At 49.1% G+C, this 21,272-nt stretch overlaps 3 protein-coding genes across 4 annotated transcripts; 2 read left to right on the top strand and 1 right to left on the bottom strand.

Annotated features, from left to right (window-relative positions):
• Positions 1 to 4,590: 4,590 nt before the first annotated feature.
• On the top strand, positions 4,591 to 9,055 carry Bloc1s1 (biogenesis of lysosomal organelles complex 1 subunit 1). Its single transcript, XM_026398361.2, has 4 exons — positions 4,591 to 4,764; positions 5,498 to 5,570; positions 7,524 to 7,656; positions 8,855 to 9,055. The coding sequence occupies exons 1-4, from the start codon at positions 4,704 to 4,706 to the stop codon at positions 8,963 to 8,965; spliced, it is 378 nt and encodes a 125-aa protein (XP_026254146.1). The 5' UTR covers positions 4,591 to 4,703; the 3' UTR covers positions 8,966 to 9,055.
• Positions 9,056 to 9,716: 661 nt separating this feature from the next.
• Rdh5 (retinol dehydrogenase 5) lies at positions 9,717 to 14,534 on the top strand. 2 transcript variants are annotated; one of them, XM_026398363.2, is made up of 6 exons: positions 9,717 to 9,822; positions 10,354 to 10,699; positions 10,903 to 11,161; positions 12,796 to 12,959; positions 13,235 to 13,290; positions 13,837 to 14,534. In XM_026398363.2, the coding sequence occupies exons 2-6, from the start codon at positions 10,390 to 10,392 to the stop codon at positions 13,849 to 13,851; spliced, it is 804 nt and encodes a 267-aa protein (XP_026254148.2). In that variant the 5' UTR covers positions 9,717 to 9,822; positions 10,354 to 10,389; the 3' UTR covers positions 13,852 to 14,534. The 2 variants fall into 2 exon arrangements, with proteins under 2 accessions (XP_026254148.2, XP_026254147.2); XM_026398362.2 differs by lacking the exon at positions 13,837 to 14,534 and having other exon boundaries at positions 13,235 to 13,506.
• Cd63 (CD63 molecule) lies at positions 14,401 to 17,567 on the bottom strand. The gene is made up of 8 exons (XM_026398364.2): positions 17,461 to 17,567; positions 16,809 to 16,885; positions 15,721 to 15,909; positions 15,461 to 15,535; positions 15,271 to 15,366; positions 15,021 to 15,161; positions 14,727 to 14,810; positions 14,401 to 14,538 (listed from the first exon to the last, which is right to left on the bottom strand). The coding sequence occupies exons 2-8, from the start codon at positions 16,872 to 16,874 to the stop codon at positions 14,473 to 14,475; spliced, it is 717 nt and encodes a 238-aa protein (XP_026254149.1). The 5' UTR covers positions 16,875 to 16,885; positions 17,461 to 17,567; the 3' UTR covers positions 14,401 to 14,472.
• Positions 17,568 to 21,272: the final 3,705 nt, after the last annotated feature.

Below are 21,272 nucleotides of genomic sequence, written 5' to 3'. Positions count from 1 at the left end.
ATCTTGTGCACCATGATAGACAGGTGCTCTATCACTGAGGTATTTAATTCAATTCTCAATACAATATTATGCTCCACTCCAACATTCTGGTCTCAATGCTGCTTTAGGGGAAATCTATTCATCTACTTGGGGTTGAGCTGATTCTATACATGCGATAAAACTGCATAGTGCGGGCTGGGGATGTGGCTCAAGCAGTAGCACGCTCGCCTGGCATGCATGTGACCGGGGTTCGATCCTCAGCACCACATACAGACGAAAGATGTTGTGTCCGCCGAGAACTAAAAAATACATATTAAAAAAAATATTCTCTCTCTCTCTCTCTCTCTCTCTCTCTCTCTCTCTCTCTCTCTCTCCTTAAAAAAAAAAGAAAAAAAAACTGCATAGTGCCACATACACACAAATAAATGCATGTGTGAATGGTGAAAATTGAATAAGGCTGTGGGCTACTTAATAATTCTGTACCAATGTCAAATTCCTGGTTTTAATATTGCACTACCAGTTATATATGATGTCACCATTGGAGGAAACTGAATAAAGAAACCTCATGCACTATTTTTTGCAACTTCCTCTGAGTTTAAAATTATTTCAAAATAATTTCAAAATTCTTTAAAAATTGAGAAATGTCCAGACCCAGCAAAGACTTTGGCCTTTGTCTGAGTGAGGAAAATAAGGCTTTCTCCATTCCCTCCCCACTTCCTTGTTCCCCTCCATCTGGGATCCCTATATTTCAGCTCCCCAGACCACAATTTTCCAGTTTGTCTCTAGCTTACAAACAAACCAGAACACACACTCCAGAGTTAACTTCTCCCTCCTTCTCATTTGGCAACAAAGACTTGAAGCATAGGTCCCAGGGTCAGGCTTTCCCTCCTCAAAATACACAGCATGAAGACTTTCTCACCCCACCCACCTCTCCAGCACTGGAATCCTCCTGCCTGCCTCTAAATGCTGGCTGTAGCCAAAGCTTGAACTCTGGGAGTGGCTGTGAGAGAAAGAACATAAATGTGATTGAGGGGAGTCTATAGGGAAATGGCTTGACCGTTCTGGTCTTTGAGGGTCTAAGAAATACTCTTGCATCTTGGGTAGAGGACTGGAAGGTCACTTCCCACAGGGAGCCATTTAGACCATCTTGAGGGCCCCTTTTCTTTGAGCCCTGGCTTCAAGCCAACATTTGGAACTTGGCCACACCACCAACAGCCCCCTCACTTGAAGCCCAGCCAAATTTCCCAGTATGCAAAGCCTTCTCCACTTCCTCCAGGGCCTCTCTCAGTCCTCACCTAACCCCTAACAACTCAGCAACTTCCAGCCCTAGTGCTTTCCCAGTCAATCAGTTTGGAGCTTGCTAATTAAAACTAATTCTAAGCCGGATGCAGTGGAAAACACCTGTAATTCCAGCAGCACCAGAGGCTAAGGCAGGAGGCTCGAAAGTTCAAAGCCAGCCTCTGCAACTTAGTGAGGCCCTAAGCAACTCAGTGAGACCCTATGTCTAATTAAATTACAAAAAGGGGTGGCAATGTGGCTCAGTGGTTGAGTGCTCCTGAGTTTAATTCTTGGTACAAAAAAAAAAACTAATTCTAACAGTTATCTCCAAGGAATAGGGAAATTAATGGAAACATGACCATGGAGTTGCATTCATTCCATCTAAGGGAAAAGAATCTGGGTACGAGATTATAGGGAGAGGTAGGCAGAAAGGAGACTTCAAATTTCAAGACTCAGTCTCTGGATATACATGCAACTTGTTTTCATCTCTACCACAGGAAGGTGGATTAGAGCTTCACCGACAACAGAAACTGATGTTAGACAGTGAACAACAAGGACCTGGGAAAAGAAAAGATGGAGGATTACCCTGGAGAGATCAGACAGGGTCCAACTCTAGGGCAAAGGAACAGCCAGTGTACCATAGGAGAGGTAGCCAGGGCTAATGACTGCAGAATCTATGCTGTCTCTACCCTAATTGTGAAAATGTTGGGAGGTATGCCAAGAGGGGTGAGGGTAAGAGAAGATGAGCCTGACACTCTCCCTGAGTCAGCCTAATCTTTTCACAGACTTATCCCCAAAGCCCCCAACACTAACCCCCTTCACCCTGTGTTTCACTTGTACCATGTCACCATCTCTGGTACCCCTGCCAACCCATGTCCTTCCCTCCCAAGTCCCCCAACTTGGAATGAAACACCAGGCACCTTCCAACCTGCCTCTATTTTGCTTGCTCACTGCAGTTGGAAGCAGGAGCCAGAGAGGGGGGAGGAGTGGGCCACGCTGCCCTGTGATGCTCTCACTCTTCCCGCTTCTATTGATCAGCCCTTCTCTGGAGAAAAGCCTCTTCCCAAAAGCTCCACCCTTGCCAGGATTCCCTCCAGCTCATGCCCAGCAAGCTAGAGGGGCATGATGACCAGACAGGGAGCTTCCTTGAGAAGTGCATCTGGGCCTCTCCTCCTGGGATCTCTCCCATTAATATGCTGTATAGAGTGGTCACACTCAGGCTGTGGAGTCAGAGCCTGAAGGGTATCCTAGCCCTATACTGATGAGCTTCATTACTTAGATACTCCATACCTCAGATTTTCCCTTCACAAACTACAGATGATAATGATACTTCACAGGTTTGTTCCAAGGATTAAATAAATTAAAACATGTAAAGTGTTTAATCTCTTGTAAATACTCAGGAAATGTTGGGGAAATGTTCCTAGTATATAGATGAGCACACAGACACTTACATACAAAGTATCCAACACTTTTACTTAGATCTTTTTTGACTGGGGTGGGCAGTAGTGCTGGAGATGGAACCCAGGGCCTCCCACATTCCAGGCAAACTCTACCATTGAGCTACACCCCAACTGCTATTTAAAATTTGTATTTTGGCACTTAATGTTCTGCGTTATGTGGCCACTTAACCATTTCATATGCTTCTCCTCACTTATAATTTGATGGTTGCACATCTTTCAGGATTTAGGGTATTATTCTGGATATAGCTGAATTGACCAAACAATCAGTAATTTTTAACTCTTATTCAGAAAATTCATAAGAATGTTTTATTCTAACTCAACCAGTATCATTTATCCTCCCCTGATAGTAGATATAATGAAATAAGTTTAATTATGCCACTGAATCATAAAATGTGTGCATGTCAAAGTTGGAAAGTCTTAGATGTGGTTTAGCCCAGTGATTCTAAACACTGAGTGCACATTAGAACCACACATCCTTATATAAAATACTAATGTCTGGGCTTCAGCTCTTGAGAATCTATTTAATAAACTTGAGATCAAAGAATTTTTTAAAGCTCCCACATGGACCTCCATAGTAGTATACATCTATAACCCCATTTACTCTGAAGGCTGGGACAGAAGAATCACCAAGTTTGAGGCGAGCCTTAGCAACTTAGCGAGACCCTTTTTTTTCTTTTCTTTCTTTCTTTTTTTTTTTTTCTTAAGAAGCTGGGATGTGGTGGAGAGTCCCTGGGTTCAATACCCAGTATCCAAAAATAAATAACTGAAAGCTCTCCCATGTGATTCTAGTGTTTAGTCAGGGTTGAGAATCACTGATTTAATACAATCCCCCTATTTTACTAAAAAGAAAACTAAAATTCAGAGTGGGTAAGCAAACTGCCCAAAGTTACTCAGCATGTTAAGATGCACCAAGAGCTGGATGCCAGTACTTAGGAGACTGAGGCAGTAGAATGGCGAATTCGAGACTAGCCTGGGCAACAAAGGGAGACCCCCTCATCTCTAAACAAAATTTCTTTTTTTTTTTTTTTTTTTAGAGAGAGAGAATTTTTAATATTTATTTCTTAGTTCTCGGCGGACACAACATCTTTGTTGGTATGTGGTGCTGAGGATAGAACCCGGGCCGCACGCATGCCAGGCGAGCGCGCTACCGCTTGAGCCACATCCCCAGCCCCCAAAATTTCTTTTTTTATTAAAGAAAGGAAAAAAAAGAAGAAGATATATCAATAGTCATTGTAGCAACAGCAATATACTGATGATGTTTATAATTTTTCTTGTTGGCGTTAATCCTGGAAACATTCTTCTACAGTTCAGAGAAGCGTTGTATAATTTACCTTTTACTTTGGCCACAGCACTTCGCATTCCCTGACCACAAAAGGACAGAGATGGAATTGCACATTCACCACACAGAGTCCGCCAAGTTAGCAAACCTCCTTAGAAGGCCTCTTGAAGGGCATAAAATGCTTCTCTATAATGACAATTAAGGGACCTCGGCAGCGTGGTGAGAAGAGAAAGGGCTGGAAGAGACGAAAGCGTTCTCTTCTAGAGAGAGGGAGTTGGGAATCAACTGAGAACTGTTCAGTACTGCCAGGAGGTAGGGCGAGGGAACGAAAAGAATTTCAATGAGCCCAGGGAGCCTCGGCCGCCCCAACAACCGAACCGTGATGGACAGCCTGGCAACGCCTGAGAGCCAAGGGAGATGTTAAAAACTGGCTCTGCAATATGGGCACTAAAGAAAACTCCTTCCAACGCTCACCAGAGTGAGAGCCCAGTAAAGAAAAGGGCTCACCGGCCGTGCCAATCCTCTAGGGTTGGAATCGTTAAGGTCCTCTTTCCTAACCAACCATCCCACATCTCTAAAAGAGGGCGGTTCCCGACCTCACGTGACGTTGCGGTCACGTGATCCCGGCCCCGCGGGAACCGAGGTGCATTCCAGCTCCGGCAGCAGGAGGGGGGCCGGCGTGCCCAACCCCCAGCCCCGTCACTACCATGCTGTCCCGCCTGCTCAAAGAACACCAGGCCAAGCAGAATGAGCGCAAGGAGCTGCAGGGTGAGCCGAATCTCCTGTCGGCCTTTTCCTCCCCGGCCGCGGCCTAGCTTCTACCGGAGGCCTAGACCTCAAATAACAGCCCAGATCCAGGGAAGGGCTAGGGCTGACGGGCAGCGGGGGTGGAGGAGAGAGAATAGGGGGCGGCTTTTTTGGAATTTCGTTCTGGGACCCACAGTCTCCGGTCCTTTTGGCAACTCTCCAGTGCCCTCGGCAACGCCCCCAATCCCGCCTTGGCGTCATCCTAACCCCGCCCCTTGCTCAGGGGCGCCTTGCCATTGGTCCGGGGGGGAGGGGCCTCTCATACTGGAAGTGGGAAGGGACAGTCCTGGAGAAAGGAGTGTGTCAGGGACCTCCCAGAGACTGGATTCTAGGAGGCCCGAAACCACCCAGGAGGAGATGAGGCACTGCTTTTCCTGAATCTAGGCTGAGAATCCCGGAGTTATAGATCCTTTAGCCAAGTCAATGGAGAAAGAAGGCCTGGGAGTCAGGAGTCCTGGGCGCTGGAACTGACCGGTTGGCATCCCTGAGCGCTTCCGTTCCCCTCTCAGGGTATCATTTTCTCATCTCTAAAATTAAATGAGATTGCTTTATGTTTTGCAAGATCCTTTTCGGCTAGGGCATTCCCAGATTAGTTGGATGTTTGGGGAACTAGCAGAATAGTAATGGGTGGGTGAGGAACTCATGGCACCACCCTCAAAAACCATGTCTCCAATCCCTTTTCCCCCACACCCAGAGAAGAGGAGGCGTGAGGCTATCACTGCAGCGACCTGCCTGACAGAAGCTTTGGTGGATCACCTCAATGTGGGGTATGAACCTCTTCCTATGAACACAGGCTCCCTCCCCCACCCTCCCCCAAGTCAGACACTAACAAGGTGTCTGACCCTTAGGCTGTTTTAAAGGGTTGGGATGTCCCATTTGTTCCCCTATCCTACCCTGACCTCCCAGTTCAACTTTGTGGAGAGAGGTTGGAGTCAGCTCTGACCACTAACACGGTGTGAGGGAGGAGCAGCTGCCGTGGTTGGAGAAGCAGCCAGATTTCCCCCTCCTCACATTAACTTGCCTGGCACTTAACAACGTGATGCCATCTGCCCACATCCCTTTGCCCTTGCAAGTCCAGCTGTCACTTCTGTGGGAGAGAGAACACCCTCCTTCACCACAGCTTACCACCCTCTCCTTCTTCACCTCCCACCCTCTGGCAAGCCTGAGCAACAGCTGGCAGGAAAGGGATGGCACAGCTGGTGGGGGTGAAGGTGGAACCTATGCTAGGAGCTAGGGCAGAGCCAGGCTGTCTCTTAGCCTCCTTCTGAGTCTCCAGAGATGACCCCTACAACAGCCTTAAATGAGAATGCCAATAATCGCCAAAGACTTGGGAAGGAACAAAGAACATTGTCTCCTGACCCTGAGTGACCCAGAAGAGTTCAGAGGTTTTGATTTGATCCTCTGTTGGAAGAAAGGAGGCAGTGTGGTGCCTTCCACCCTAGGGCAAGTGAAAGAACTTGGTTGTGAATCCAGAGACTGAGTCATCCTAGGGAGTCATGCAGGGGCTGGGGTCATCTTCATTACTCATCTGGGGGGAGATGAGGGAAAAGGAAGCCTGTGGCTGTGGTTGGGATCTCTAATTTCCCTTCCCTCCAGGCAGCTCTCTTCACTCAGTGCCGTTTCCCAAAGAGGAGGGGCAGGTTTTTGTCTCTTCTCCCTCCCACATTGGTGCCTCCTGGGCTATACTGTGCCACCATTTGTGCAGTTGGCCCAGGCTTTTCTCTTTTCTAGAAGCTACCCCACTTTCAGCTTGGAGGGCAGCTAAGCCAAAGCCAGATTAGAAAAGGTTTTGTGTTGCTGCCCACGGCTCCTCTTATTCTCCAGAAAGAAAAACAAAGACTCAGTCTATCTCAGCCCTTGTCAGGTGTCCTGCCCACTCTCGTGACCGCCCCCCATCCCTGTCTCCTTCAGCCCCCACACATTCCTGTGGGTGGGGGCACCGGATGTGGATTCTCCTGGCTGACCTAGAGCTTTGGGGTAGGGGGATGAAAGATTAATTGGCCAATAAGGAAAGGCGAATAATCATTGCAGGGGAGGGGGAAGCAAAAAATATTGTTAGAGGATTGGGGACACCAACCCAGTAATAGCAATGGAAACTGCTGCCAGTTAACCTTGGTTGAGGAGAAGAGAAAATGATTGCCTGGAGAAGAAGAGAGGCAGTGTGTGTGTTTTCTTTCATCTGTGTGGGCAAAAGAAGAGTTAGAGGAGAGATCCAAGAAGAAACCCCTTGATATTCTCTCCTGACCCAGGGTTTCTGGGGAGAGGGGGTTGCTCTCCCACCCTTCCCCAGATTCAGAGAGGGGCTCAATTCTCTTCCCAACTTCTTACATAGATCCCTGGACTTCCAGTCATTGCCAGATGTGTCCCTGCTGCAAGATTTTCCCAGCATCACCATACCCTCATTTCCCTCAGGGATGTCCCTCCAGGTTAACCCTCCCTTTCCCCGACCCAGCTGCAGGAACTCCTTTGGGGAATAGGAGATGGTATGTTTCTAGTCAGCTCTCAACTTGGCTCTCCTGGGAATCCTGGGAGTGGAGTAAAGAGCTGGCTTCATTTGCATGTACTGGCAGTCATTTGTATCACATATATGAAGAGCCAAAATCTTAAGATTTTCCCAGCCCTAACTCCTAACTGGCCTCCCAATTACAGTGGAATATTAGTTCTGGAGACCACCCCCCACAAGTTGGATGAGCTAATCTCCTCCCTCCTCCAACCCTTAGTGTGGCCCAGGCCTACATGAACCAAAGAAAGCTGGACCATGAGGTGAAGACCCTTCAGGTCCAGGCTGCCCAATTTGCCAAGCAGACAGGCCAGTGGATCGGGATGGTGGAGAACTTCAACCAAGCACTAAAGGTGGGCCACATTCCCCATGTCACAACCCTATCAGAACCCTCAATAGCTGCCTCCAGTCTGATTACCTCAGGCCTTGGATTAAGGAGGAAGTGGGTACTGTCCCAGGTACTTCATCTATGGTTACAGTGTCAGAGAAGCTAGAGAAAGAAATAAAAGCAGGGGCTGGGTGGTAGAAGTAGCTCATTAGTAGAGGGCCAATCCCTAAACTAACAAAAAAAAGAAAGAAAGAAAGAAAAAGTGCTCAGCAGGGCACAGTGGCACATGCCTATAATCCCAGCAGCTCTGAGGCAGGAGGATGGAGAGTTCAAAGACAATTTCAGCAACTTAGTGAGGCCCTAAGCAACGCAGCAAGACCCTGTCTCTAACTAATATATAAAAATGGGGTTCAAACCTTGGTACCAAAAAGAAAAAGTACTCAGAACATCCTCAGTTCTGTGAAGTACACCTATAGTCCCAGCTACTCAAAAGGGTTGAGGCAGGAAGACCTTTTGGGTTAGCAGAGGGTGGGAAGGCCAATCTGGACAAAAAAGAAAGAAAAGAGGGCCTGGGGATGTGGCTCAAGCGGTAACGCGCTCACCTGGCATGTGTGTGGCCCAGGTTCGATCCTCAGCACCACATACAAACAAAGATGTTGTGTCTGCCGAAAACTAAAAAATAAATATTATTAAAAAAAAAAAAGAAAGAAAAGAGCTAGGTGCAGTGACAGACTCCTGTAATCCCAGCAACATGGGAGGCTGAGGCAAAATGATCGTAAGTTCTAGGCCAGCCTCAACAACTTAGAGAGACCCTGTCTCAAGATTTAAAGTTCTTTTAAAAGGGCTGGGGGTGGCTGGAGATGTGGCTGAAGCAGTAGCGTGCTCGCCTGGCATGCGTGCGGCCCGGGTTTGGTCCTTAGCACCACATACAAACAAAGATGTTGTGTCCACCGAATACTAAAAAATAAAATATTAAAAAATATTTAAAATAAATAAATAAATAATAAAAATAAAAGGGCTGGGGATATAGCTCAGTGGTAGAGCGTCCCTGGGTTCAATCTACTACCAAAAAAAAGAAAAAAGAAGTACAATCCATTAGTCCATTAGTAGATCCAAGTAAAGACCTTTCCAGATGAATGAAAAATGTTCCCACATTGGGAAACACTCTACCCACCCTACCCATCCTGATTCCTGGATTCCATCCCTCCTGTCATCCTTCCCAGGAAATAGGGGATGTGGAGAACTGGGCTCGGAGCATCGAACTGGATATGCGCACAATTGCCACTGCACTGGAATATGTCTACAAAGGACAGCTACAGTCTGCCCCCTCCTAGCCCCTCTGTCTGACCCCTCATGCCTCACCCACAGAGGCAGGAGGGAGACTGACAGGTAACCGATGAATAAAACTGAAGTGTCCATTTCTATGTGGTGTGTGTCAAGGAACGACTAGCTTCAGTGTGAGGATGGAAGTAGAGGATTCCCTGAGGGAGAAGGGCCTTTCTGATAGAGGGTGGAACTAGCTTCATCTTTACAATCCCATACAAGTACCTTTTGGGTTAGCAGAGGGTGGGAAGTTTTCCACACCTCTGGAGAGAAGGTCCTGGTGATTCCTGCCCCATGCTTCCTAGTTCCAAACTTCAGTTTCCTGCAGAGGAGAAATAAGACAAGGAGCAGGCCTATTTCCCAGCTCTGGCTTTCTGCCTTTCCACGTGCTCGCGGCCTCTCCCAGGCTGGCACTAAGCAGTGTCATGAGTCTGGACCAGGTGAGAGATTAATTCTTGGGGGCACTTCAGGACAGAGAAGGGAGAGGAATGACAGTTTCAGGGCCACCAACAGAGAGGAGAAGCTGCCATCCTTGACAGCTTCCTTTTCCTGGGAGACCATGGCATAAATGATCAGGAACCCAGGCTGAGAAAGACAGCCCAGGAGGTGGCTTGGGCAAATCTGGCTTCTGCCAAACCCTAGCTTCGGTCAGATAGGCTCCAGCCTCCCTAGCTCCTCCTCCTCAGCCCTCCCCTTTCTCATCACATTTACACTTAACACTCCTGACGCCCAAGTCCACCCACTCTGGACTTTGGGCTTAGCTGCTGCTAGTGTGGGAGACTGGGAAGACGGAAAGCAAAGTCTCTTAAACAGAAACAAAGGGAGCAGCTTCATACGTTGTAATATCTACCAGCTTTCCCCAGAGTAGGTAAGTGGGACAGTGGGAGTTGTGGGTGCTACAGGAAGACTGGATATGCTTCTTCATACATTATCTCTGATCCTCCACAATTCTGAGTGGGCCTGGTGGGTGGTAACCCAGCTTGCTAGCTGAGAAAACAGGTTCAGAGATGCAGAAAGATACCTACCATTACACAGCAAGTTTGGGGCCATCATGACTGAAATGCAGGGCTCTTAGCCCTATATGTGGTTCTATAAATAAGGCTCAGGTTACACTTAGAGGTTTCCAGTGCCCCTGGTTTAGTAGGAGAAAAGGTGTGAGAACAAACAAGATACCTCTGTTCCCATGGGGCAGGTCTGCACACAGAACCTAGCTCATCTTTTTAGTTATCCACAAATATAGGGTCTGCCCACATCTTTGTTTTGCACAATAAGCCATACTTGGCCAATTATCTGCCAATCAGATAATTTTTCAATCTGCTCAGACCAGACACTTTAGCTAAGGAGGATGTTAGAGGCCCAGGCTTTGGGGCCAAAATAAAGAACAAGCCTTCCTGCCCAGCTTGGGCTGCCACCTGCAGGTCATTTGGGTCCAGCCATGTGGCTACTTCTGTTGCTGGGTGCCTTGTTCTGGGCAGTGCTGTGGTTTCTGAGGGACCAGCAAAGCCTGCCTGCCAGCGATGCCTTCATCTTCATCACCGGCTGTGACTCAGGCTTCGGGCGCCTTCTGGCACTACGACTGGACCAGAGGGGCTTCCGAGTCTTGGCCAGCTGCCTGACCCCCTCTGGGGCAGAGAACCTACAGCAGATGGCCTCCTCCCGCCTCCACACCACCCTGCTGGATGTCACTGATCCCCAAAGTGTCCAGCGGGTAGCCAAATGGGTGGAGACACATGTTAGGGAAGCAGGTGAGTATGGTAGAGCCACCAGGAACATGGTATGGGGTGTTCCTGGTTCCCACAATAACCCCCAGAGTCCCTTGCAAGAGCTGTGGGAAGCTAGAGGCACCAGTGGGGAGGAGCAGTGTTCAGATCCTCCCATGAAGGAGAGGACATGGAAGTGTCTCATTCCCCCCCAACACACACACAAAACCCATCTCATCTCCCCACAGGGCTTTTTGGTCTGGTGAATAATGCTGGTGTGGCTGGTATCATCGGACCCACACCATGGCTGCCATGGGATGATTTCCATCGGGTGCTGAATGTGAACACTCTGGGTCCTATCGGGGTCACCCTTGCCCTATTGCCGATGCTACAGCGGGCCCGAGGCCGGGTGGTCAACATCACCAGCGTCCTGGGTCGCCTGGCAGCCAATGGCGGGGGCTACTGTGTCTCCAAGTTTGGCCTGGAGGCCTTCTCTGACAGCCTGAGGTGAGGGGTGCAGAGCTCTGGGCTCCAAGCCAAGGGGCAGCCCACTCAACATTCATGTTAGTGCCTGTTTGGCATTGATCCACAGAGATGATTAGGACAACACCATGGAAGGTTGACAAGGAGACAGGTTAGGGCTGGACTTCATAGGTTCATAACCCAGCTTGTTTGTAAGCTTTATGACCTTAGGTAGGTTACTATCTTTATCCAGTCTTTCCTCACCTGTCAAATCAGGATAAGAAGACCTGCCTCATGGATATTGGGAATGAAATGAGGTGCATGGAAGAACTCAACATAATAAATGTTCAAAAAAAAAAAAACCCTGCTATCATCAGGAGTAAAGAAGGAAAACTACTAACAGCTATTTGAGTGAGCAAGTAGCTTTACATTACATTTTCTCATTTAATCCTCCCAACAATCCTATAAAGGTAGATATTAATACAAAGCTCGTTAGTGGAAGTACTGGGATCTCCATCCCCAGGTCTGCTTGCCTCGGGAACTTGGTCATTATATTCTTCAGCCCTTCATCTTTAAACAATAATGTTCAAAAGCTCCATGGAAGCACAAAGGAGTCTTGATAAGGATAGCAGGGCCTGAATTTAAAGCAGAAGCCCAAGTTGTACAAGCTGAGCCCACCTTTTAAGAAAGCTTGCCCTTACCACCATCATTCAGCAGATCATTTTTGTCCTTGTCCCTTAGTCTTTAATTTTTTTTTAAAAGAGAGAGTGAGAGAGGAGAGAGAGAGAGAATTTTTAATATTTATTTTTTAGTTCTCGGAGGACACAACATCTTTGTTGGTACGTGGTGCTGAGGATCGAACCTGGGCCCGCATGCATGCCAGAGGAGCGCGCTACCGCCTGAGCCACATTCCCAGCCCCTAGTCTTTTATTTTAAAAAAAAAAAAATAATTTTTAGTTACACGTGGACACAATATCTTTATTTTGTTTATTTATTTTTATGTGGTGCTGAGGATCAAACCCAGTACTTCACATATGCAAGGCAAGCGCTCTTGGTCTTTAATTTTGTAATTGGCATCATGTAACACATACTTTTTACTTAGATCTGTACATCTGGGCAAGGGCAGTGGGATATATCACCACTTTCCCCATTAGATTACATGTCCATGTAATCTCATATTTTGGGAGCTAGGGAATGGGGTTTCTTTAGATCAAGATTGGCAAGCAGCCTTTCTCAGGCCAAATCTTGCCAATAATGGTTTTTGCATTTTTAAAGAGTTACTTTGTAAATGGTTATATAACTACCTAGTAATATCATTAACTTTGTTTCTTGGCCTACAGCACCCAAAATATTTGCTATCAGGCCTTTTAATAAAGTTTTCTGGCCCTTGCTCTAAATTATAGATAGGAAAAAATACCTCCCTCTGGGTAGAGGCATAACTCGGTGATAACACACTGGACTAGCATACACAATCGCCTGGGTTTGACTTCCATCGTACACAATACCTCCCTTCCATTACCCCACTTGCCCCTTGTCCCAGAACAGCAGGGATCTCTCTTTTTACCAGGACTCATATCCCTAGCCTGTGATAACTGTCCATCTTAGATTCCCCACCTATGTTCCTGAAAGTACCCTCCCTATAGAGCAAGAACCCAGAAACCTCTCTACCCACACTCCAGGCGGGATGTGGCTTCTTTTGGGGTACGAGTCTCCATCGTGGAGCCTGGCTTCTTCCGAACCCCTGTGACCAGCCTGGAGAATTTGGAGAACACCCTGCAGGCCTGCTGGGCGCGACTACCTCCAGCCACACAGACTCACTATGGGGAGGCCTTCCTTACCAAGTGTGAGTAGCTGGGCACATACAGGGGTACATGAAGAGAAATGAGAAGGCCAGTAAGGCCAGACCCTCATCAGCTGGGAGGAGGAGGTGGGCAAGCTTATAAATGGAAGGCCCCAGGAAAGTGTCCAGGCCAGTTAGAACCTGCCCACTCCCCAAAATGGAGAAGGAACTTAAGAGTCATCTCTACTGGGCAACAAGCCCAAGGATCTAGAAAATAGGACCTAAGATGGGATGGAGTCAGGAAAGGATACTAACTGCAACCATTCATGGGGCTGCAGACCTGAAAGTGCAGCGGCGCATCATGAACCTGATCTGTGACCCGGACCTAACCAAGGTGAGCAGATGTGTGGAGCATGCCCTGACTGCTTGTCACCCCCGAACCCGCTACAGCCCAGGCTGGGACGCCAAGCTGCTCTGGCTGCCTGCTTCCTACCTGCCAGCCAGCCTGGTGGATGCTGTGCTTGCCTGGGTCCTTCCCAAGCCCTCCCAGTCAGTCTACTGAATCTACCCTTCCAGGAACAGATTGTTTTTCAAGGGCAAGGACTTGTATTTCGGTGTCCCCCCCCCCCCCCCCCGGCATTTCCTGGTGCCTGGTACAAAATAGACAATAAACGTATATTGTTAAAAAAATTTAAAAACACAGTAGGTGGGCAAAATGAATGTGTCCAGTGGGAGACTGACCCCATTTAAGGGCTAATTACCCTAAGCTGTTTTACTGCCCAAAGTCTCTAGCCTGTTCAGTGCCTGCAAAACAGCTAGCACCCACTGGGGGACATAAGGGAATTGCCTTGCAACTGTAAGTGATATTTGAAACTGCAGGGGGAAGGGTGACCACTAGAAGGCGTTTTTCTATATAAGAGTATTATCTATTTTTCCTCAGGGGAAGAGAAGGTGATGAAGAGGGTTCAGGGCCAGCTTGGGTGTTTTTCATGTAAGGCAGTACTCACTTAAATTCACCTGAGTGAAGAATGAGGGACACAGGCCATACAGGTCTCAAGCATCTTATCACCACTCTGAAAGGGGCAAACTCCCCTTGAGGACTAGAGGGGGAAGGAGTTTGCTGGCCCTCAGAGGTGTACAGAAGACCAGAAAGATGTACATAGTGGATCTGGACTGGGCTCTACCAGGTAGGACCTTTGTGGAAAATCCCTTTGGCTTATACAAGAGATGGCTTCATGTATGTTCCAGTGCTAAGCCTGGGAGCACAAAAAAGGAAAGGCACTTGGCCACAACCTCCTCTAGATCCTCACTTCTCTCACCCCCAGTCCTACCCACACCTTTAGCAAAATTCTCCTTTCCCAAACACCCGCCAAATCAGGCCTGCCTTTCCCAGAGCTGCACACAGAGAAAGTTTCCAGAGGACAGGGAATATGGAAGATGAGAGAAAATGGATCAAGGATCACTCTACAACAAACTGAAACCATCTCTTTTTGGTCTGAAAAAATAATCCATTTAATTGGAAAACCTGAAAGATTCTATTCCACTCCCCTAGAGGGGCTAAAGAAACCAGACCCGCCTACATTACTTCATATCCACTTCGGATACTCTTCACAAGGCAACAGGCAAAGACAATTCCTAGGACCTAGAAAGAAAGATGGAGTAGAGGGTAGAGAAGATTCAGAATGTCAAGCTATCCAGGACACACCCACAGGATCCCAAACACAACCAAAGCTCCCTACCCCACTAACCAGTACCTCTTGTTCAGCACCCTCCTCCCTATTTCCCCTGTCCCCACCCAAGAGGTCCCAGCCCCTGCCCAGGGCACCTCACCTCTACAAAAGCAATGCCCAGAGCTGCTGCAGCCACCAGCAGCACATTCTCCCTCAGCCACATGCCAATCTTCTCCACACAGCCCTGCAGGAAGGCAGGCACACAAGGCAAAAGACCATCAGAAACTTCATACACATTTTCATCGGCCCCTCCTGTCTCTTCTCGACCCCTCTGTCCTTTTCCCCACCCTTTGCATTCTCACAGCCCTCCCCATCCCTGACCATGTAAACTGTCCTACCTCCTAAACATTTCCCAGATTTCCCAAGTCCTATATTATCTCAATCTTCCCCCAACCTGGGTATTGATTGCACGCAGGTCGAAATCAGTTCCACAGCGTGCAGTGACATTGATGCAGCAGGAGTCAGGGACTCGGTCCTTCCCCATACCGGGTATGTTCTCCCAATCTGTGTAGTTAGCAGCCCCACAGCAGTTAAACTGGAAGTGGAGAAATATGGGAGGAAATATGCTAAGTGAATCACCATCTTCAGTAGAGAGACAAGAATCCCCTTCCCCCATTACTTCTGTTCCCAGCAGCCCCACTCACCTCTTCCTGCATCTTGTCCAGCAATGAAGCTGTACCATTGTTTTTCGGGTAATTCTGCATCTGCTGCTGGAAGTTCTTATTAAACTCTGTTTTGACCTTAGAATAGGAAATAGAGTTGCTGAGAGCAGAATTCAGGCCACTGAGTCCCAGAGCAGCACAAAGCAGGGGTCTCCCTTTATGCCCTGCTTACCTTGTCTTTAAACACGTAGCCAGCAATGGCCACGGCCACCTCCACTAGCATGATAAGAGTGAGGAAGATGGCAAACTGCAAGAGCAAAGGAAGGGAGTCAAGTATGGAGTCTGGATGAGAAAGACCTGCTCTGGTCCAGCCAGTCCCTGGAAAACTTACAGAGGTCCCCAACTTACCCACCCTAGTTAGCCCTAACCATAGAAATTTTTTTTGCTTTCTGGCACTCCCAGGCACCGATGCTGGTCCCACATCCCACTCACCGTCATCATAAGACAGTAGTTCTCCTTGCAGGCCCCACAGCAGCCCACAAAGGCCACCAGGAAGAGGAAGGCACCCACTACAATGATGACCACAGGCAAGAGAGTACCAGGAGTAGCCCCGTGGGTTATGGTTTGATTCAGGACAAGCTGGACTTTTACACCCACAACGATCAATCCCACTGCAAAGGCCTGAAGGGGAAGGCAAATGAGGGTTAGGCCAGAACCACAATACAGCAGCACAGGGACACAGACCAATCCAGGAGAGAGATTCTCACACCACCAGGGAACTTTGGATTGGGAACAGGGAGATACTCCACTCTTGACCCTGGGGATCTGTTCAAAGCACTCGGAGAAGGGGGAAGCCAGGCCTTCCTTTAGACAGCTCTTCAGCCAGGGGGTGACCAGAAGCAAAAAAGAGAAGTACATAGAAAGCCTTGACCCCAGGGCACACACATTCCTGACCTAAAAGTAGCACATTTTATGGGCCCCCAGGGCTCCTGGCCAGATTCTCTCTCAGATCTGCACCCTCACTACCCTCCAATAACTAAGGTCTTCAAGACAGGGAGGAGAAAGCAGGAAAAGGGGGCAAGGGTGGTGTGCCCCTCCCTGAACAAACAGTAGCCTCTCAGGCCAGGATCCCAGGGAGGAGTCCGGGGCAAGAACCAATTAGGGTGGGCAGAGCTCTTCCTCATCCCCAACCGATAGGGGAAAAGTGGGAAAAGGGAATGGAAAGGGATGAGCAGGGTGGGGAGTGGAGGAAAGCCTCGTGGAGATAGCATCAGGCCGTTGGCGGTTGCCCCACTGCTCCATATCACAAGTGGTTGGGTCACCAGACAGGAAGGGCCAGGAGAAGTGGGGGTGGGGGTGCTGCACATCCAGTTTGGCCATTCTCGGTCCAAACTAGCCTCAGGAGTCCCTGAAAGCTGGAGGAGGGAGTATCCGCTCCTCCTTCGGCCCTTTCCCCGGGCTTTCTTTCCACATCTGGTCTCCAGCTGCTTTCATTCTTGGTCCCTCAGCCCTCACCACTCCTGTGCCTGGGCTCCCTGCACCCCGCCAGAGCGCCCCCATCGCTCCCCTTCCCCACTCACGCAAAAGGCCAGCAGAAGAACGTAGAGCAAGAACTTGACACATTTCATTCCTCCTTCCATCGCCATGGCTGCTGGGCCTGGGGCCGAGGGAGGGCGGGTGGAGAGGAATTAGAACAGGCCGAGGGGGGCCAGGGCTTCCGGGCTCCCCGCCGCCCTCAAGGCCTTCCCAGCCCGACCTCCATTCCCCGCCCCTCCCACCCGGAAACCCGCGGTCAGATCCACGTCTCCCAGACCCCTCTGCTCCGCGGCCAGAGAGGTGTGAGGGCGACAGCCCGGACCTCCCCCGCAGCCACCGGAGCTCGGGACAGACGCGAGGGCACCCACAGAGGCTCGAGCCTGACGCCGACCCTCTGCCCGCAGGAGTCAAACACCCACTGCCTGTCCAAACAGCTCCGCAGGACAGTCCTCGGCCCAACCCCGGCCCCAACCTCTTTCCGCCAGGTGCTGTCCTCCCCGCGAAAAAGTGCGGTCGGTGTCCCCACCCCACCCTGCCCAGGCTTCTCGAACTTTGAAGCAAAGTTATTCGAGGGCCTCGGGAGAGTCGTGGAGCTTGGGGCGGGTATTCGGAGGCTGAGGCCAGCCCCTGGAAGAGGACACTCAGAGTGGTCTCCCCAACCCAGGCCCACGTCCGTCGTGGGTCCCGTGGCCTCACCTGGGCTCCCAGAGGTTGTGCGCTCCTCTCCCGCCGCGACTCAGGGGCTCTCTAACTGCGCCCCCCAGCTCTGCCCCGCCTGCCGCGCGGCCCCGCCCCGGCTCCAGCCACAGCCCCCTCCCCCGCCGCCTCCCCGCCCGGTGGCCGCCAGCCTCCTCATGTGACGCGGGAACAGCTGCGGCCTGAGTCACCACGGTCAGCCAGGGGAGGGCCGAGCCCCCCGCCCGGCCAGGGCCACGTGGCCACTAACCCAGAAGACAGTACCCACCCCCGAAAGGGGAAGGCACTCAGGGCAGCACTTCACCGCGCCCGGGGCCCTTGTGGAAGCCGGACGGAGCGCCGCCGGGTTCTCTTTGATTCTTGGAAGCAGAGGAGGCGGGTAAGAGCCAAAGGAAGGATGGTCGACCCAGAGTTGCCCTCTAAGCGCCCAGACGGCAGAGCTGAGGCAAAGTGAAAAGGTGGTCTGCGAGAGGCGTCCTCATCCTTCATCGCCCAGAGCCCACCCGGATCCTCCTCGCGCTTTCTGTTTTAAGCTCCCGCCCCCATTCTCGGGTCTGCCGAAAGCTACGGGCTGCCTGGGATCGGGTGGGGCCAGAATAAACACTTCCAGAAAGTCCCTGGCCTCAGGTCCTGGGAGTCTCCCAACATTTCTAGCCTGCGTGGAGGGGCGGCGGGGAGGTTCATGTCACCTTCTGTGAGCACAGTTTCTTCGTTTTCCAGGGCTCTTGAACTAAGAAATGGGGAGGAGGCCTTTATCCAGGACCATCCTACTCAATTAATATATGTCAAATGTCGGGTCCCTCCCTCTGGGGGGAAGATTGAAAACCTGTACTCCCCTGCTCCGGATCATACCCTTATATGAGGATGTGGGGGAAGATACTAGACAAGGGAGGTTTGTATCTTCTGAATTTCCCCATCTCATTCTAGCAGACAGCCCTTCTCATCCCAGAAGGCAAAGCTAGGTGTGACTGTAAGGCGGGGGTGGGTTCCAGCTGCCTCCCTGCCTGTGTGCCACTAGTGGTCCCTAGAAAGCGCTGGTATGAACAGGCTAAAGGATATACAGGACCAGACAGACTTCACACTCCCAGTCTGGGCCCCACACACACACACTTAGGCTAAGGCAGGAGGATCACAAGTTCAAGGCCAGCCTCAACAGTTTACCAAGGCCCTAAATCAACTTAGTGAGACCCTGCCTCAAAAAAAAAAAAAAAAAAAAAAAAAAAAAAACATTAAGACTAGGGATGTAACTCAGTGGTAAAGTACCTCTGGGTTCAATCCCTTGCATAAAAGAAAAAGGGCTAAGGAGGTAGCTCAGTAGTAAAGTGCCCATGGGTACTAAAAAAAAATTTTTTTAAAAAAGTGATATCTAAATCCATGGATGGAAGCCAGGTGCAGTGACACACATGTAGTCCCAGCTACCTGAAAGGTTGAGGTAGGATTGCTTAAATTCAGACATTCAGGGACAGCCTGGACAACATAGCAAAAACCTGTTAATTAATTATGTTAGTTAATTAATTATGGGCAGGGGTTATAGCAGTGGTAGAGCGCTTGCCTCAAGTGTGAGGTACAGGGTTTGATCCTCCGCATCACAAAAAAATAAATAAATAAAGATATTGTATCCATCTACAACTTAAAAAAAATGTTAATTAGTTAACTAACCCATGGTGGTAAGGCCCAAAGCAAGGGAAAAAAAGAAAAAACCTCAGGGAGCCTTTATGTTTAAGAAACAGGGGGGGGCTGGGGTTGTGGCTCAGAGGTAGAGCACTTACCTAGCACGTGCGAGGCCCTGGGTTCAATCCTCAACACCAAATAAAAATAAATAAATAAAATAAAGGTATTGTGCCTAGTGTGGTAACACACTCCTGAAATCCCAGCAACTCAGGAGGCAGAGACAGGAGGATCTCGAGTTCACAAAGCCAGTCTCAGCAAAAGCAAGGCGCAAAGCAACTCAGTGAGATACAAAATAGGGCTGGGGTTGTGGCTCGGTGGCCAAGTACCCCTGGATTCAATCCCTGGTACCATCCCCCAAAAAATAAAATAAAGATACTGTGTCCAACTACAACTATATATATTATACTTTTTTTTAAAAAGAAAGAAACAGGTGTGGTGGCCTGTACCTGTAATTCCAGTACCTAGGGAGGCTGAGGCAGGAGAATTGCAAGTCAAAGGCCAGCCTGAGCAATTTAGTGAGACTGTGTCTCAAAATAAAAAATTTAAAGGGCTGGGAATGGAGCTAAGTAATAGAGCACCCCTGGTTCAATCCTCAGTACCAAAAAGAAAAGAAAAAGATACATGAGGATGGGGTAAAGGGACTCAAAGGGAAAGAACTTTGTAGAGCTGGATCTCTGAGCTATGCCAGACACTGTGCTGAACTCCAACATCTGTTCACTCAAGGTTTAATCCTCACAACAACCCTTGAAGAACAGTATTATTTTTCCTAGGTTATTTTGGTTTGCTTTGGTACCAGAGATTGAATGCAGGGGCATTTAACCACAGCCCTTTTATTTTTTATTTTGAGGCAAGTTCTCACTGAGTTACTTAGGGCCTTGCTAAGTTGCTAAGGCTGGCTTTGAACTTGAGATCCTCCTGCCTCAGCCTCCCAAGTTTTTGGGATTAACAGGTATACACCACCACACCCAGCTGTTTTTTTTTTTTTTTATTTAGAAATAAAGAAACTGAGGCTTGGAAACATGGTATAACATACCCATAATCCAAGGTAGTGAAAGTCAGTCTTAGGATTTCAACCCAGATCTCTGCAGTTCCCAAAGCCTGTACTTTTTTCTCTTTCTCCAGGAGGCCAAGAGAAAAGAAAACAAGACAGGAAGTGGAAAATAGGGCCTGAAGTACTGAATAGTGTAGGGAGGTCAACTTGGGTGATAAGCAAGAGAAGGTCATTTAGTGGGATGGTCTCCAGAGCAATGTCAAGAGCACGTGCTGGGGCCAGGAGTAAAAGGAGGAAGTGGAGACATCCAGGTGGGTAAGGGAAGAGTAAGGTGAAGGTCAAGAGCCCTCCTAGAGAACACCTGGGGAGGGATAGAGGCAAACTATGGCAAATGCACAGTGGTGGCAGCAACTTGGTAAAGCAGTGACAGGCCAGGGAGACCCCCAGAAAACAAGCCTATGTGGGATTAGAAGGGGAAGGTAAGAATAGCCCATTCTAGGCTGGGGGTGTAGCTCAGGGTAGAGCACTGGCCTAGCACGTGTGAGCCTTGCCTAGACCAGGGTTCAATCCTCAGCACCACTTAAATAAATAAGTAAGTAAGTAAAGTATTGTGCCCATCTGCAATTAAAATATATATATTTAAAAATAGCCCATTCTGAGACAGAGAGTAGAATGGTGGTAGCCATGTGCAGGGGTGAGGGGCATGGAGAGTTAGTGTTTAATAGGTTCAGAGTTTCAGTTAGGGAAGGTGAAAAAGTTCTGAAGATGCATGGTGGTGATGACTGTACAACATTATGAATATACACAACATGAATGTACTCTAAAATATAGTTAAAATGATAATTTTCATGTTATATGTATTTTACCATGATAATAATAATAATAAAAGAACAATCCACTCCTACATCCTGGAAAGTCAACATAGAGCCCTGTGTATCTGCTGGGCTGCAGGGCAGAGAGGCCTCTGAGTGGAAAAGGGGCTGACCTCAGACCTGGCCCTTCACATCATATCCTTCAGAGCCTCTCGTACCTACTCCAGGTGTGCGTCCAGATACACCACCAAATCACTCTGGTTGACCCGGACTGCTGCCCCTTGGGTGCCTGGCACTGGCTGGTGGTAGGTAAGTTGGGGCAGGAACCTTCATCCCTC

This window comes from Urocitellus parryii, chromosome 5 (genome assembly GCF_045843805.1).
Source record: "Urocitellus parryii isolate mUroPar1 chromosome 5, mUroPar1.hap1, whole genome shotgun sequence".
NCBI lineage: Eukaryota > Metazoa > Chordata > Mammalia > Rodentia > Sciuridae > Urocitellus > Urocitellus parryii.
The sequence above is the reverse complement of the archived record's forward strand: the minus strand, read 5'-3'. Positions and strand labels throughout refer to the sequence as shown.